Source organism: Tachysurus vachellii, chromosome 12 (assembly GCF_030014155.1).
Source record: "Tachysurus vachellii isolate PV-2020 chromosome 12, HZAU_Pvac_v1, whole genome shotgun sequence".
Classification (NCBI taxonomy): Eukaryota; Metazoa; Chordata; class Actinopteri; order Siluriformes; family Bagridae; genus Tachysurus; species Tachysurus vachellii.
Window position 1 is genome coordinate 8,042,218 of NC_083471.1, and position 16,397 is coordinate 8,058,614.

The 16,397-nt window shown below is 40.5% G+C and overlaps 1 protein-coding gene across 8 annotated transcripts in view; it reads right to left on the minus strand.

Moving 5' to 3' along the window:
* The window catches only part of adgrg6 (adhesion G protein-coupled receptor G6), a 35,037-nt gene extending 19,902 nt beyond the window's left edge, over positions 1 to 15,135 (minus strand). For 3 of the 8 annotated variants that reach the window (XM_060883365.1, XM_060883363.1, XM_060883362.1), the window contains exons 1-7: positions 14,776 to 15,135; positions 9,432 to 9,520; positions 6,048 to 6,392; positions 3,627 to 4,226; positions 2,312 to 2,359; positions 1,387 to 1,452; positions 688 to 756 (exon numbers count right to left, since the gene is read on the minus strand). In XM_060883365.1, the coding sequence (XP_060739348.1) occupies positions 688 to 756; positions 1,387 to 1,452; positions 2,312 to 2,359; positions 3,627 to 4,226; positions 6,048 to 6,392; positions 9,432 to 9,520; positions 14,776 to 14,777 (1,219 nt within the window). In that variant the 5' untranslated portion in view covers positions 14,778 to 15,135. The remainder of the gene's footprint in view (positions 1 to 687; positions 757 to 1,386; positions 1,453 to 2,311; positions 2,360 to 3,626; positions 4,227 to 6,047; positions 6,393 to 9,431; positions 9,521 to 14,775) is intronic. The other 5 variants (XM_060883369.1, XM_060883364.1, XM_060883368.1 and 2 more) reach the window with 4 other exon arrangements.
* Between the last annotated feature and the right edge of the window lie 1,262 nt (positions 15,136 to 16,397).

The window sequence follows — 16,397 nt, forward strand, 5'->3', positions numbered from 1 at the left end:
TTTGTATTGAATTAATCAGACAGACGAATTGTCCAGCATCAGATGGAATAAAACTCAGCTTTCTAACAGGCTTTTAATTAGCAGGAAAGTTTGCACCAGTGTGGTGAGATTAGCTTCTCTCTGATAAATGAGTTCAGTCATTAATCACTAAAACGGAGAAGAGTTTGAAAATCAGATACACATAAACAAACAAACAAAAAAAAATGTATTTCCGTCATAAAACTAGAAATAAACACAAGTAAAAAACGAGTAAACACCCATATAAAGAAAAAAAAAAACAGTAAACCCAGCTGTTCTGTCAACAAGCAGAACATTTCTACTGCTAAGATTCTGACAGGAAAATCTGATTATAATGAAATAAAATAATGACATACACATATAGATAGATAGATAGATAGATAGATAGAGAGAGAGAGAGAGAGAGAGAGAGAGAGAGAGAGAGAGAGAGAGAGACCCATTTTTCTAAACAAATGAATGTATAAATCCTGAACATGGACAGAGACACTGAGGGTGCTGGAATCTTAAACAACATACATGCTGTATGTAAACTCTTATGATTATTATTATTATTAATCCTACTGCATCAGCCCCACAGCACCATCACTTCCTGTGTCCTTGCTCATGGATCGACTCTTTCTCAGTTTAAAGGTTCGAGCGTGATGAGGTAAGGCTCAGACAATTGCTTACCGTTGGTTCTTGCATTAGTAGGAATCGTGTTAGTGTTGACAGTGGATGATGTGGTAGTAGTTAGAGATGCTGGTGGCAGGAATGGAGAAAGGTTACACTTTAGCACTGAAAATCCAAATGCCTGAGGAACTGAGCAGCTTAAACAGTCTCATAGCACAAAAACAAAACATGAGTAAACCAGTAAACCACGACTGAGGGGTTTCACCAAAATAAACACGCCTAAAGGAGAAGAAGGGGAAGAGCTGCGCCTTCTGTCTGTTACGTCTGAGTGAATGAGCTAATGAGTGACAAACTACATTATTTTTACTGTAGAAGGCGAGCTGCCGAGAGTCTCTAAGAGCAATATGAGTAAATATCTGATGAGAATCAGACACTAGACTGTGACAGTGTCAGAGACGTTTTAAATTGGACTGCGATATTTTATGTCCTGTTCTGGAAGCAGGACAGAGCCTTACTTCTGCCAGTCAGTTTAATGAGGACAGTTTACAGGCTTACAATAAAATGGAAACGTCTGTGGGAGGAAAGCTGAGAACTGACAATGCTAAGTGTTTTAACTTAAAAAAAAATGAGTATCTGTAACTAATTAAGAAAACAAAGAGACATTTGTGTGTAAACTGCCCTTAAGCTGAGGTCTCTGTCTGTCTGTTTGTCTGTCTGTTTTAATCAGAGAAAAAGAAGTAGGTCAGGTTTTTCCTTTACCTGGGCAGCTCACTCCAGAGGACACGCAGCTGGTGGTTTGGGACGTGGTCGCTGGAACTGTGGTACCTGGAGACAGCATGAGAAGTGTGAAAATAATCATAAATACACATCTTAGGAATCATATTACTCTGGGAAATGTCACGGGTGATAAAATACTATTGATAGTCACACTCAGGAATAATCTCAACTACACAACTGCTTTGTTCTCCACAAACTTAATATCACTGCTTTAAATTATTTCCACAGAACGTCACTGTCACTCCTCTTAATTCCTGACTCAGAGCTCAGTAGACCTGTCAGTGAGACACCTGACAGATATCACCTCCTGGAGAAGTTCCTGTACACGTTCTTCTTCAGATTTTCAGAGCTACCCTGCAGGTTTGTGTGTTTTGTGTGTTAGTGCTGATTAAACCTCTTCTATATCTCACAGTTCTGATTTTTTTATTTTTTTTTATTTCTAATCTTTATTTTAAGCAGTTTTTTAGAAAAGTGCCATTGAAAAAAAGCTTATAAACAAATAAGTGCTGAGCCAAGTGGAAATCCTCTACACACAAGAAGTCAACACACCAGGCCATAAAAAAGTAGGCAGACACACAGCTTTAGGAAGCTGTAAAAGCATGAAGTCACTCAGTGAGACTGAAAGCTACGTGATCCTGCAGGAAAATTTCGACTATACATGAAGAGAAGATGGTTCTCATTTGGATGAATGAATTCAGGAGTGAAGAAATAAATGCTCAAATATTTAAAGGTGGGAGTTTTAATTAAAACACTGAAACACAGAAGAAAGGTGAGGCTTCTGCACACATCAGCTCACCATGGTGACTTTGTGAGAATAAGTAGTGATAGGAGGAGCTTCTCTTTTTACACACACACACACACACACACACTTTATTGTTATGACACACAGAGTTAGTTACACACTCACCGCTGGAGGAAAGCGTTGTTGTTAAATGTACACAATGTGGGAAACAGACTGTGAAAAGAAGATTACATGTTAGTTGAGTTATTTCACACATGCACACACACACACACACACACACACGTAAGGGCAGAAAATCTCTGATGGTCTAAACGTTGTTATTGCTGACGCTGGCACTGCATGCTCCGTGATTATTTGCATGCTCCGTGATATCGAACCAAACATCAGCAAGGCATCAGATGCTTCTGTTTTTTTTCCTCATGTTCACATTATGGACCTGATCTGATCTTTACACACTGATGAAATGCGAAAGTGCATAAATATACTCTGGTTAACTCTAAAGGATTAATGCTGAACCTACCATCCGAAGGCACTCGAACACTCACAGACACAGAATGTTCAGGTCCCGGTTCAGTCAGGTTCAGTTCAGGTCCAGGTTCAGTCCTGCCTGACTGAAGGGCAGTTGATTTAAGAGACCAGGACACTGTTTCTGTCCCTCAAGCCTGTGAGCTTGTTAACATATTGTTAATAGAAATGGATTTTTTATTTGGCGGATGTATTTGTATTGACCATGACCTTCACAAATCTTTAGAACATCTCAAAACTGTAAGGTCCAAATCGTTTGGAAGTAAAACACACAGAACTGTTTGAAGTGACTTTTAACCCTAACGAGCTCAGAGCTTCACAATCACACAGCCTTTATTCATCAGTGCCAGTCAAGTGATTATACACAGTGACACACCCATTTCCCAAAGCTCCGCCCCTTTTCAATTTACAGCCTGCTTTTTAGCTTTAGGCTCCCAGTGAGTCTTACAGATCTAACAAACATGAATGAAGGGATCATTTATTAAGGCTGTGTCTCAATCCGTGCCCTGACTAGTGCACTAGAGAGTGGACTGAGAAACAGCCTTTCCTTCATATGTTATTCTTTTTTTCTTAAAAAGCATTTAGAGGAGAAAGTAAGCATACACACACAGACACACACACACCCACAAACACACACAAGGACAGACGTGTGAATGAAAGCAGGTAAATGTTTCTGTTTCACTGTTAAGCATGAATGTAGCATGAACGCAGTAGAGCATAACAGACTAAAATTATTAATAATTACAAATACAGCTGTGTGTGTGCTTCAGCTCTAAATATTGCTATAAATCTATTACTAAATCTTTTTACTAAACTCTGCACTACACCTACACATCGAACGTTTTAATCTACAATCTACAAAATCAGTTTAAATTGTTCATTTTTATATTCACAGTTTTAATATTACAGCAATAAAATGTGATCTGGTTTCACAGGAACACAGGATTTTACTCACTGCAGCTGAGGCTGGAGTCGGTCTGAGCGTATGAGGCTGGAATGTTCCAGAAGCTGTTGTCCCAGTCCACTACGTTCCCCACAGTGTCGCAGGTGAGAGCAGAAAGCTCAGAGTAGCTCATGGCTGAATTCCACAGGCGGAAGTTGTAGATGAGGCCATCAAAGTTTTGGCCCTGCTTCTTCCCTCGGCCAAGCTCAAAGGACCCTCCAATCTCCGTTCTCATGCCCACGGAAGCTGAGCAGAGCTTTACCTGGTAGTTGCTTTTGAAGTACACGGCTACAGCACCGTTTGTGTTGGACCAGGTGATGCAGAACAGCTGCATGCTGCCAGTGAAGTCAGCTAACGTGAGCAAATCATGGACTGGACACGTGACATTGCCGATGATCAGATCCAAGGCGTTCCCGCTGTTGCCGAAGGACAAGTAGGGTTCTTTACCCGTGTAAGAGAAGATGATCCCTGATCCTGTCTGCGTCTGACCCACAATCTCGAAGCAGATGGTGAACTGACTCAGAGCCGGGATGGACACTGAGCTGGATACTTGCACCACATCCTTGGAGTTCTGAGGGAACGTCACCTTCTGGTTTCTCAGAGACACTGCAACTGGAGAATGGTGGAGAGACTCGTTATAAATAAAACAGATCTCTTTTTATGGTAAAAGTTAATATACTGCCTCACCAAGGTAATCAAAACGAGTACAGTCTGTAAACAGTTACATCTTTCTTTAACCTTTTATCTCTTTTTAAAATCTCTCCTAAATGCAGTGAGAAAAGGAGGAAACATCCTGTCTTATATATTTGCAACTTTAACACTAATTCACCATGTTACATATTTTAAGCAATTCAAAGGCTGTGTTGAATTCCACGCGTCAGTGTGATGATCAGCGCTCAAGATGTATGAGGATCGTGGATGAAGGATGGAATGTATCTCTGCTCCGCCCAAAACCGGACGCTACAGAGAAGAACTTTCACTACAAGTCTGTTACAGGAGCAGGAATAAGACACTCAGAAACCTCGTCATGATGTAAAAAAAAGAAAGCTGTGCATGAAGAGCAAAGTGAAGTGATGGGATAAGAGCTGATGAGAAGAATACCAGCATTTCCTCACAGGGAGGAAGAGTGTGATGCGGAGAAACAGATCAGATCACAACAAAACATCATAAATAACAAGCAAATGAATAATAATAATAATAATAATAATAATAATAATAATAATAATAATAATAATAATAGAATAAAAGAAACTAGGGCTGCAACAATTATTTGATATTATAATCAACAATGTTTCTCCTGGTAATCTTATTAAAAACAGAGAATGTGAGTTATATAATCTTCATGTTCTGCTACTGAACTATTACTCAGATTTTCTTATGTTCTACATTTTTTCTGTTTTCTTGTACAGTTGTACATTTTTCTTGTACAGTTGTACATTTTTAATTTTATTGCAACTAATTTTTAGTTGTTTTTTATTTCACTTTTTGTGACACTGACAGTCGAAAAACATTTCACCAAATGTCATATTGTGTGGTTGTGAAAAAGTCAGTAAAGAGCCACATTATTTTTTTCAGACATAAAACAAACGACTGATTTAATTTAGAACATAAAGTTGTGTGAAGGGATTAATAGTTTAATAAACTTACATGTGTGTGAGGTGATTAATGGGAGTGATGTCATTAGTGTGTGAGGTCATTAGTGTGTGTTAGGTGACTAATGGGAGAGATGTCATTAGTGTGTGTTAGGTCATTAATATGAGTGATGTCATTAGTGTCTGTGAGGTCATTAGTGTGTGTGAGGTCATTAATGGGAGTGATGTCATTAGTGTGTGTTAGGTCATTAATGGGAGTGATGGCATTAGTGTGTGTGAGGTCATTAATGGGAGTGAGGTCATTAGTGTGTCTGAGGTCATTACTGTGTATGAGGTCATTAGTGTGTCTGAGGTCATTACTGTGTATGAGGTCATTAGTGTGTGTGATGTCATTAGTGGGAGTGATGTCATTAGTGTGTGTGAGGTCATTAATGGGAGTGATGTCATTAGTGTGTATGAGGTCATTAGTGTGTGTTAGGTCTTACTGTGTATGATGTCATTAGTGTGTGATGTCATTAGTGTGTATGAGGTCATTAGTGTGTGTTAAATTATTAGAGTGTGTGATGTCATTAGTTAAGCTCAGTTAATTAGACTAAAGTGGAATCATACTGGTCTGTAAACTTTAAATACTTTAGTCATTATTTAATTTTAATGATTTATTGTAATCAGAACAGTAAACAATTAGCTGCTTATCCAAATCAATCAGAACTAATGATTTAATAATAATAATAATAATAATAATAATAATAATAATAATAATAATAATAATAATAATAATAATAATTAGTCACAGCCCCAGTGTAAATGTGAACACATTGAAGTTCAGGCTCTGAACTCATACCTTGCCTGTAACTGATACTGAAGCCTTTCTTCTGGACACTAAAATCAGAGTAAAAGGTCACCACCATGACGTTGGTGCTGGAGTTGAGCGTGAGTCCGTTAGCCGTCAGGCCACAAAACTTAACGCTGCTGCCACCGGTGTCGACGACCACGCTGTCGTAGATGCAGCCCTGAGCCTCCTCGAGCTCGAAGTCGAGGAAGTTGAGCTGCAGGACAAAGCCGGCCGGAGCCTGCAGAGTCCACTTACACGTCAGGCTCGGTGGATAGTCGTTTGGATAGCAGGGAGATATAAAGGTCCCGCTGGAGGACGTTAGCGTCTCATCACACTCACTCTGGCAGCTCAGCACTGAATAACCAAAGTAACGAGCGCATATCATTTAAACTCGCTTAATATTAGAGGAGACACACAGAGGAGGAGGAGGAGGAGGAGGAGGAATAGGAGCTGAAGGACGCAGAAGGACACAGCAAAGATCTGAGACACATCTGAGAGATGACGAGTTAAACAGAGACCAGGATAGCAGACAGGAGGGACAGCTGATCATTCCAGGACAGAAGGATGCTTTATTTTATGTGACTGTTTTCCTGCATGATGATGTTTTTGCTTATCTCACATCTCTTATTTAACAGATTGCACTCTGTAGGTCTTTTTACCTGATAATGAAATGAAATTACTTATAAAGATAAAACCAGGTGATGTTCGTCTCTGACGTCTCATTGTCTCGTCTCACACCTGTCCTATAAATATCCTATAAAATGAATTAATGACATTTTAACAGATAAATTTTGAGTTTTAAGGTTTACGTCCATTTTGTAGTCAGTAAACTCATGAATAAGGGAAATTCTACACCTTTCAATTTTTTTAATGAGACACCTTTCACTTTTTTTTAATTATGAACTAAAAAGGATGTGCTTAGAAATATAATGAATGCATGTATAAGATTTTAAACAAATTGCTAAGGAAACAACACAATCGGTGAGACGTCTGAAGGAATAAAGTGTTTACAGAAACATGCTCCAGGTTTGTTCCAGTCCTCTAAACTGCCTTCAGCTCCACCAACTAGAGATGATCACCAACAGACCTACAATTTCACAACCCTTAAATGTCCACTGGGATTCGAGTCAAGAGCTGGACACGTCCGCACGGGTCTTCCTGAGTCAGCGTGGTTGTGCGTTTGATCTCGTTGTCTTGTTCGAACCTCCGTCTTCTCCACAGATTGATGAAGGATGAGATGAAGTTCGTCTCTGTTCTGTTTCCCTTCATCACTTCATTCATGTTTCCTCAGATGATGTGTAAAGCTCCAGTAGCGTTTATACAGAAGCAGCTCTTGTACGATGATGATGATGATGAGCTTCACTGTGTAGATAATGTTCTTCATGATCTTCATGGATCACACGCATGATCCTTCTTTCTCCGAACACGGCGGTTTTATTTTGTCTAAATGTTGTTGTTTTTTTTTTTAATGAACTGCTCCTCTTAATTGTTTTGGCTGCTCCTGTAAACGTTTTCAAAACATTTTTGTGTTTTGACTGGACAGAGATTTTTTTAACAAAACACTGATTTAAAAAATTATTCATATACTTGTGGATGGAGCTTTAGTGTAGAAACTAAAGTCCTTCTCCACTCCATGCTGTTCATGTTGAAGAACAACTGATTTGGATTTCAAGAAAACACGTTTGCTCTGTGAATTCTAAGACATGGCATTAATCTCATCGTGTAGTGACCTGAGCCGAAGGTGAGATTTGAGGAGGAGCTTAAATCCTACGTCCTAAAATAAAGCGTCATTTGAACTGAGACAGGAAGTGAAGATGCAAATCCATAGTGATAAAACCCGAGCGTCTCACCCACACTGAACTCATCTAACTGTCTCCTTCACACACACACACACAGTACTCACTGTCTACACCTGAGAATTCACACCAGAACTTTAAGAAAATTAGAAAACACTGAAACAAAACTGAAAACAGAACAACACAACACGCTAATTCACAAACGAAAGTTGTGTATGACTACAACACATCCTCTCTCTCTCTCTCTCTTTCTCGCTCTCTCACTCTCAGACTGACACACACTGTAACCAATCGGCAGTAAGCATGTGAGGCGTAATAAGCCATGCCCCTTTTGTATAATTTTTTTTTTTGTGTTGATGTTAATGTTGTTATTATTTTTTAAATAAAGTGATGGACTCTTTGTACTCTTAATTACATTTGAGGGATTAATATCTTGAAGAGTTGGAACATTGTTGTTGTAGCTGTAGCAGTCATGGCATTTCACTAGATGAAGGTCAGTAAGAGAATTTCTGATTACAACCGAAAAGATCCTTTCAGTAGCCGACTATAGTGGAATAGTACTGAATGTTTTTTCTAAAAAGGCCCAATCCAAATGTCCCCGGTTAAAAATAGCACTCTGTCACAAGCATCACATCAGAGAAAGCTTTAATCATAGACAGTTCTTAGAAACCATCTCCTCCTCCTCCTACTTCACCTTCTTCTTCTTCATTTCTCTCTCTCTCTCTCCCTTCCTTCCTTCGGAACCATACCCCCCACCCCAAATCACACACACACACACACACACACACACACACACACACACACACACACACACACACACACTCCAGCCCATCACATCACCTCCTGTCCACAGCACTTAATTTATTTTTCAGAACTATTTAATTTAAGACGTCATTTAAAAAGTGTGTGTGAGCTGTTCAGAGCTCAGGAAACACCTGGACGCTTTTCGACATACACTATAGGACCTTATAGAGTCTTATAACACATGAACGACAGCAACTACACGCACACACCCACACATCCACCCACACACACACACACACACACTGGATCCCTTTGTTATAGAATTGATGCCAAATATTTAATATAAAAGGTCCTGACAGATTTGGACTTCAGGAACACACCCATACACACACACACACCAGTACACTCCTATAAACACACACACACACACACACACACACACACACAATTCTACACACTCTCTCTATCTGAGTGAATTAAACACTTATGTTAATAAACACTACAAAAGTTATGTAAAAAATACTGAAAACATTTTCACATGACAGGAATCATTTAGTTCAGATCCACTTTTAAAAGCATGTACTGGTTTGTGAACAAGTTGCTGATTCTTTGGAAAATATACAGCAATGTACTAAAACACACACACACACACACACACACACACACACACACACACACACACAGTCAGAAGTGTTAAAGCAAAGAAACATGGAAGCATGAAAGATGAAGGTGAAGTGAATGGAGTTCATTAAATTAAGCAGAAAGATGAGTTATTAAAAGCAGAAATGAAAAAATGAATCATAAATACAAACATTCATGACACAATTATAAACACCTTTTACTGCGACTTTACCTGTTCTCACAGCGCATATCAGAATCAGAGACACCTGGAGAACATTCCAGAACTTCCATCTCCACCATCTACCACTGATGAATGAAACCCTGTCAGATGTGATGAAAAGAACAGAAGAAAATTATTACACAATTTATTATTATTACACAGAAACATCTCTTTTAAATACACAGGTCCAACTAACACACACACTCATATAGATACAAACACAAACACACACAGACTCATATACGGTTCTGCTCAAAAGTTTTCATACCCTAAAAGAAATTGTTAAACATTGCCATTTATCTGGAATATATGACTGATAATGCAAAGATTATTTCTTATTTAAGGATAGTGGTCACGTGACGTCATTAAATATCACATAGTTGTTTGACTCCTTTTTAAAACCTATACATAAATAGTCAGTGAGTTTCTCAGCTCATGAGGTGATGCACTGACTTGGCTGGACACTGCACTATTGCGAAAACGAAATAATTGCCAATGGACCTCAGTAATAAGGTATTGGAAATTTCTAAAGCAGGAAAAGGATATAAAAAGATCTCAACACTTGAAAATACCAGTCAGAACTATTCAAACTCTGATAAAGAGGTGGGAAATAAGAAGTTCTGTTGATACAAAGCCACAGTCAGGTGGACCAAGAAAGAGTTCACCCACTATTGCCAGAAGAATTGTTTGGGATGTAAAGATAAACCCACAAACAACTTAGAGAGAAATACAGGCTGTTCTGGAAAAAAGTGGTGTTGTTGTTTCATGGAGCACAATAAAGAGGTACTTGAACACAAATGACCTGCATGGTCCAGTTGCCAGGAGAAAGCCGTTATTGTGCCCATTCCACAAAAAGGGCACAAACATAGTCACAACCATAAACACTACGGAGAGGAGTCAACAAGGTCTACGGTGAAACCTACACCATCCCCACTGTAAAGCATGGTAGTGGATCTCTTACGTTTTGGGGCTGTGTGAGCTCCAGTGGCACTGGGATGTTAGTAAAATTGATGGCAAGATGAACGCAGCATGTTATCAGAAAATACTGGCAGACAGTTTGTATTCTACAGCACGAAAGCTGCGCATGGGACATGTTCGAATGTTCAACCATGACAGTGATTCAAAGCACAAGGCAAGGTTGACCCTTCAATGGCTACAGCAGTAAAACGTGAAGGTTCTGGAGGCCATCACAGTCTCCTGACCTCAGATCTTCAAAGACAACCAAAATATTTACAGCAACTGGAGGAACATTGCAAAGAAGATTGGGCAGCTATACCACCTGAGAGAATTAACGACCTCATGAACAATTATAACAGAAGACTCCATGCCATCATTAATGCAAAAGGGGGCACTGTTTATTGTTATGTTTTGTTTGATGATTGTGCCTTTAAAAATAAATTTGTTTTGTCTTCTCACTCGTGTTTTCTTTAAAAAATGGCCATTCTCCCAAGGTATTCAAACTTTTAAGCACAACACTATATACTGTATACACATACACACTTGCTGGAGTTACAGATATAAAAAGGAAGTGATTAGAGCCGTCAGAGACTCTGAGCTTCAACTGTCTGAGCTAAAGAGCAATGAGAGCCAAGAACGTTGGTTAACAACCATTCAAGCATAGCAAGAAACTATTTCCTTTCTTTCTCACTCTCTCGCTCTCACTCATACACACACACACACAGTCAGTGTGTGCACTCAAAGCAGTACAATACCTTCATTCATTCTACCTGTCTGTAATATGTGTTTTGAATTACGTACTTTTGTGGCATGGAAACTTTTTTCTTTACAGAAGAAACCGTGCGCACAATCACACAGACACAGCCTCGCTCCACATCTCCACATCTCCACATCTCCATAACTCCACATCTTCATAACTAGATATAATGACTTAAAGAATAAAGAACTTAAACAGAAATACATCATGAACATTAAACTCACCCATAAACTCACCCAGAAACCTGTGAGTGTGAAAGAGTGAGAAAGTGTGTGTGTGTGGTGAAAAACAAGAATTCTTCTACACTCAGTATGTTTCTCTCTCGTCCATAACTCAGACTTAATTCCTACAGATCTTACTGTAGGTGTGCGTGAGAATTAAATATATAAATAATAATCAAATAAATAAACAAACAAAACAGCTGGTTAGGGCGACTCTGCCCAGTAGAGCTCTGATTGCGCCACAAATGGAAAAAAACTGTTTTCATCACCGAGCTGAAATGATGAGGACGAAACTACCCCAAGACGGAGAACTGAGAACTCACACGACTTCCAGGAGATCCTGCAAAGATCTGAGGAATACAGTCACACAATTACACAATCGCACAATCAGCACCCAGTCACACAAAGTGCCACAACACACAAGTCACACGTCTCACGCTGTGCTGTTCTAAACTTTTAAGAGTTTTAAGAAATTGAAGACGTTTTCCGTGGTTTTGGAGACGGATCGACTTGCTGTATGAAGTCGGTCTCTCTTCACCTCGTTCAATAAAATAAAAACGATAAAAACGCTACACAACATATTACAGCTGCTGTATATTTCCAATGCAGTCTTTCAGAATTCAGTGGTTTTTTTAAAGATTCATGTCATTATTTGTGACATTATACAGCACATTAAAATCATGAGCATTGTTTCAAGTGGCTCTCTGATTAAATGCAAATGTACATGAATGGGGTCATCGCTGGAGCCTCAGCACAAGACGAATAAAGAGCTTGATTCATCAGCTGTAGAGCGGCTCAGAGAGCTTCAGCCCTGACATTCACACATCTAAAATGTCGGAAAATATGGCCTCGAAAGCTGCAGAGCTTTCCAAGTACACGCACTGTAAAGCTCTGGGTTTCATTGAGCCTGAAGAGCTTCAAGAAGCTACCAGCGTTTCACACGGTTTTATCCCATGACTATTTTTCATGTTTTTTCCTCTTATTTGAATCTAAATGACCAAATCTCTGCTGTAATCTCTGAACGACGTCATACAATACAAACTCATCTCCATCGTCTCATACTGGACTCGTACGGCTGACATGTTCTTCTGATCTTCATGGTGCTGTGTGTTGGCTCCAAACACACGATCAGGAACAACACTGAGGCCTGAGTGTGTCCAGCTCTGGAGACGTTTCTTATGATAGTTAAGTTCAGTAATAAAAGTTTAATCTCCTCACATCTGTGAGTGTACTGTTCTGTAAAGATCAGCAAAACTAAAGGGAATAAAAGAAACAAAATAAAAAACACCCTAAAACACACACACACACACACACACACACACATTGTCTTTTACTGACCGACTCTTCACGCTCTCGCTTCAAATCTAAAATAAACTTTATAAACCTCCTCCTCACATCAAAGTCAAGAACTCTGGGTGAACACTGTCTACTGAGCAGAGATACTTCAGTGCATCACCAGCGATCTTCATTAACTCTACCCACTGAGCACAAACTCTACACACTAATCACACACAGACTCTACACACTGAGCACACACAGACTCTACACACTGAGCACAGACTCTACACACTAATCACACACAGACTCTACACACTGAGCACACACAGACTCTACACACTGAGCACACACAGACTCTACACACTGAGCACAGACTCTACACACTGAGCACACACAGACTCTACACATTGAGCACAGACTCTACACATTAAGCACAGACTCTACACACTAATCACACACAGACTCTACCCACTGAGCACAGACTCTACACACTGAGCACACACAGACTCTACACATTGAGCACAGACTCTACACACTAATCACACACAGACTCTACCCACTGAGCACAGACTCTACACACTGAGCACACACAGACTCTACACATTGAGCACAGACTCTACACACTGAGCACACACAGACTCTACACACTGAGCACAGACTTTACACACTGAGCACAGACTCTACACACTGAGCACAGACTCTACACACTGAGCACAATCTCTACACACTGAGCACAATCTCTACACACTGAGCACAAACTCTACACACTGAGAACAGACTACACACTGAGCACAGACTCTACACACTGAGCACAGACTTTACACACTGAGCACAGCCTCTACACACTGAGCACAAACTTTACACACTGAGCACAAACTTTACACACTGAGCACAGACTCTACACACTGAGCACATACTCTACACACTGAGCACAAACTCTACACACTGAGCACAGACTCTACACACTGAGCACAGACTCTACACACTGAGCACAGACTCTACACACTGAGCACAGACTCTACACACTGAGCACAATCTCTACACACTGAGCACAGACTCTACACACTGAGCACAATCTCTACACACTGAGCACAGACTCTACACACTGAGCACAATCTCTACACACTGAGCACAATCTCTACACACTGAGCACAAACTCTACACACTGAGAACAGACTACACACTGAGCACAAACTCTACACACTAAGCACAGACTCTACACACTGAGCACAAACTCTACACACTGAGCACAGACTTTACACACTGAGCAAAGACTTTACACACTGAGCAAAGACTTTACACACTGTGCACAGACTTTACACACTGAGCACAGCCTCTACACACTGAGCACAAACTTTACACACTGAGCACAAACTCTACACACTGAGCACATACTCTACACACTGAGCACAAACTCTACACACTGAGCACAGACTCTACACACTGAGCACAGACTCTACACACTGAGCACAGACTTTACACACTGAGCACAAACTCTACACACTGAGCACAGACTCTACACACTGAGCACAAACTCTACACACTGAGCACAGACTTTACACCTCTACACACTGAGCACAGACTCTACACACTGAGCACAGACTCTACACACTGAGCACAATCTCTACACACTGAGCACAGACTCTACACACTGAGCACAATCTCTACACACTGAGCACAATCTCTACACACTGAGCACAAACTCTACACACTGAGAACAGACTACACACTGAGCACAAACTCTACACACTGAGCACAGACTACACACTGAGCACAAACTCTACACACTGAGCACAGACTCTACACAATGAGCACAGACTTTACACACTGAGCGCAATCTCTACACACTGAGCACAAACTCTACACACTGAGCACAGACTCTACACACTGAGCACAGACTTTACACACTGAGCACAGACTCTACACACTGAGCACAGACTTTACACACTGAGCACAAACTCTACACACTGAGCACAGACTCTACACACTGAGCACAGACTTTACACACTGAGCACAAACTCTACACACTGAGCACAGACTTTACACACTGAGCACAAACTCTACACACTGAGCACAGACTCTACACACTGAGCACAGACTTTACACACTGAGCACAGACTTTACACACTGAGCACAAACTTACATTATTTCATTGAAGCTCGTCTCTCCGGACTTTCATTCTTCCTGTGACTTCCAGACGCACTTTCACACCCGTAACTCTTTAACGCTGTCCCGTGTGTGTCTGTGTGTGTGTGTGTGTGTGTGTGTGTGTGTGTCTCCGCGCGCGCCACCGACACAGTTATACCGGAGAAAAATACACTGCTACAGACTAAATAAAAAGTTTAGCGTGCCATCGGAGCAGAAGCGTGTGATGAAGAAAAAGAAGAAGAAGATGATGATGATGATGATGATGATGATGATGGAGATGGAGATGCACGTTTACACAAGACGGAGTTAGCGATCCACTGGAGGAACATCTGCGCACAGCCTCGCCCTTCACTTCTCTCTCACACACTCTCTCTCTCTCTCTCTCTCTCTCTCACACACACACACTTACTCACTGCCCAGTCTTCATCCCTCACTCACTCCCCAGAGCACAGAGAGAGAGAGAGAGAGAGAGAGAGAGAGAGAGAGAGAGAGAGAGAGAGAGAGAGAGTTCCTTTCTTTCTTTTTCTGCTCATTTATTTAACCATTTCATCCGAAAATGAATTCTTTCACTCTTTCACTTCATTTCTACTCATTATAACTCTTTCGGAGTCTCTATTGGAATAAATAAAATAGAAAAATCGCCACGTTCATAATTAACAACCCTTTACTCAGATTAGCTTTCACATTTACTGTGAATAATCCTAATGATTAATGATGTTTGTAAGGACACAGTGAGACACAGTGAGACACAGTGAGACACAGTGAGACACAGTGAGACACAGTGAGACACAGTGAGACACAGTGAGACACAGTGAGACACAGTGAGACACAGTGAGACACAGTGTGTTGATGTGGCAGTGATATAAACCTGAGGAAGGAGACTGACTCTATTCGGTGTGAGTGACAGCTCTGAGGATTAAATCTGATTAAAGTAGAATTTAGTGGAAAAAAATAAATGTGTCTGAGACGGAATTCCATCATTCAGGTGAGGATTAAACAGAAGCAAGACAACAGTGTGATTTTATTTTCCATTTTAATACTTGAATATTTTTCTTCTAGTTATTTGTTTTCAGTTTAATCCTGTTAGCTCCATCCTGTGACTCAGCACTCAGTGGAATCTCCACATCATTCCATCCTAATAGTGAGATGCTTTAGGAGCAAAAGCATCTTTTTGTGCTCTGATGGATAGTTAGTGGAATAAAAAAAACAGACAGAATACGTGTTAAAGAACCTCACACACCTACAAGCAGGTGATGTCATCATGCTGCCACATTAATCCCATCATCACCTCATGGAGTTCCCCACTGCATTCTGGGATACATGCAAAACCCAGTGATTTTCATTTGCTTTCCTTCTGCGTCCATCAATAACGAGGAAGGAAAGACTTCAGGCAAATGTGGATGCTCTCAGCGGTGGGTAACGTGGCTCACAGAGATAAGCCCAATGCCCTTTCTGTCTGACTGCAGGCTACAACACAGAACATCTCAGGAACAACAGCAGGCAGGAGAACGTCAGCATCACAGAATCAGGGCAGAAAACAACCGTAACGAGCTGCGGATGATTTTGCTTACTGGTTGTGAGTGCTAAATTAATCAGGCCAATTTAACTCCCCAAAGT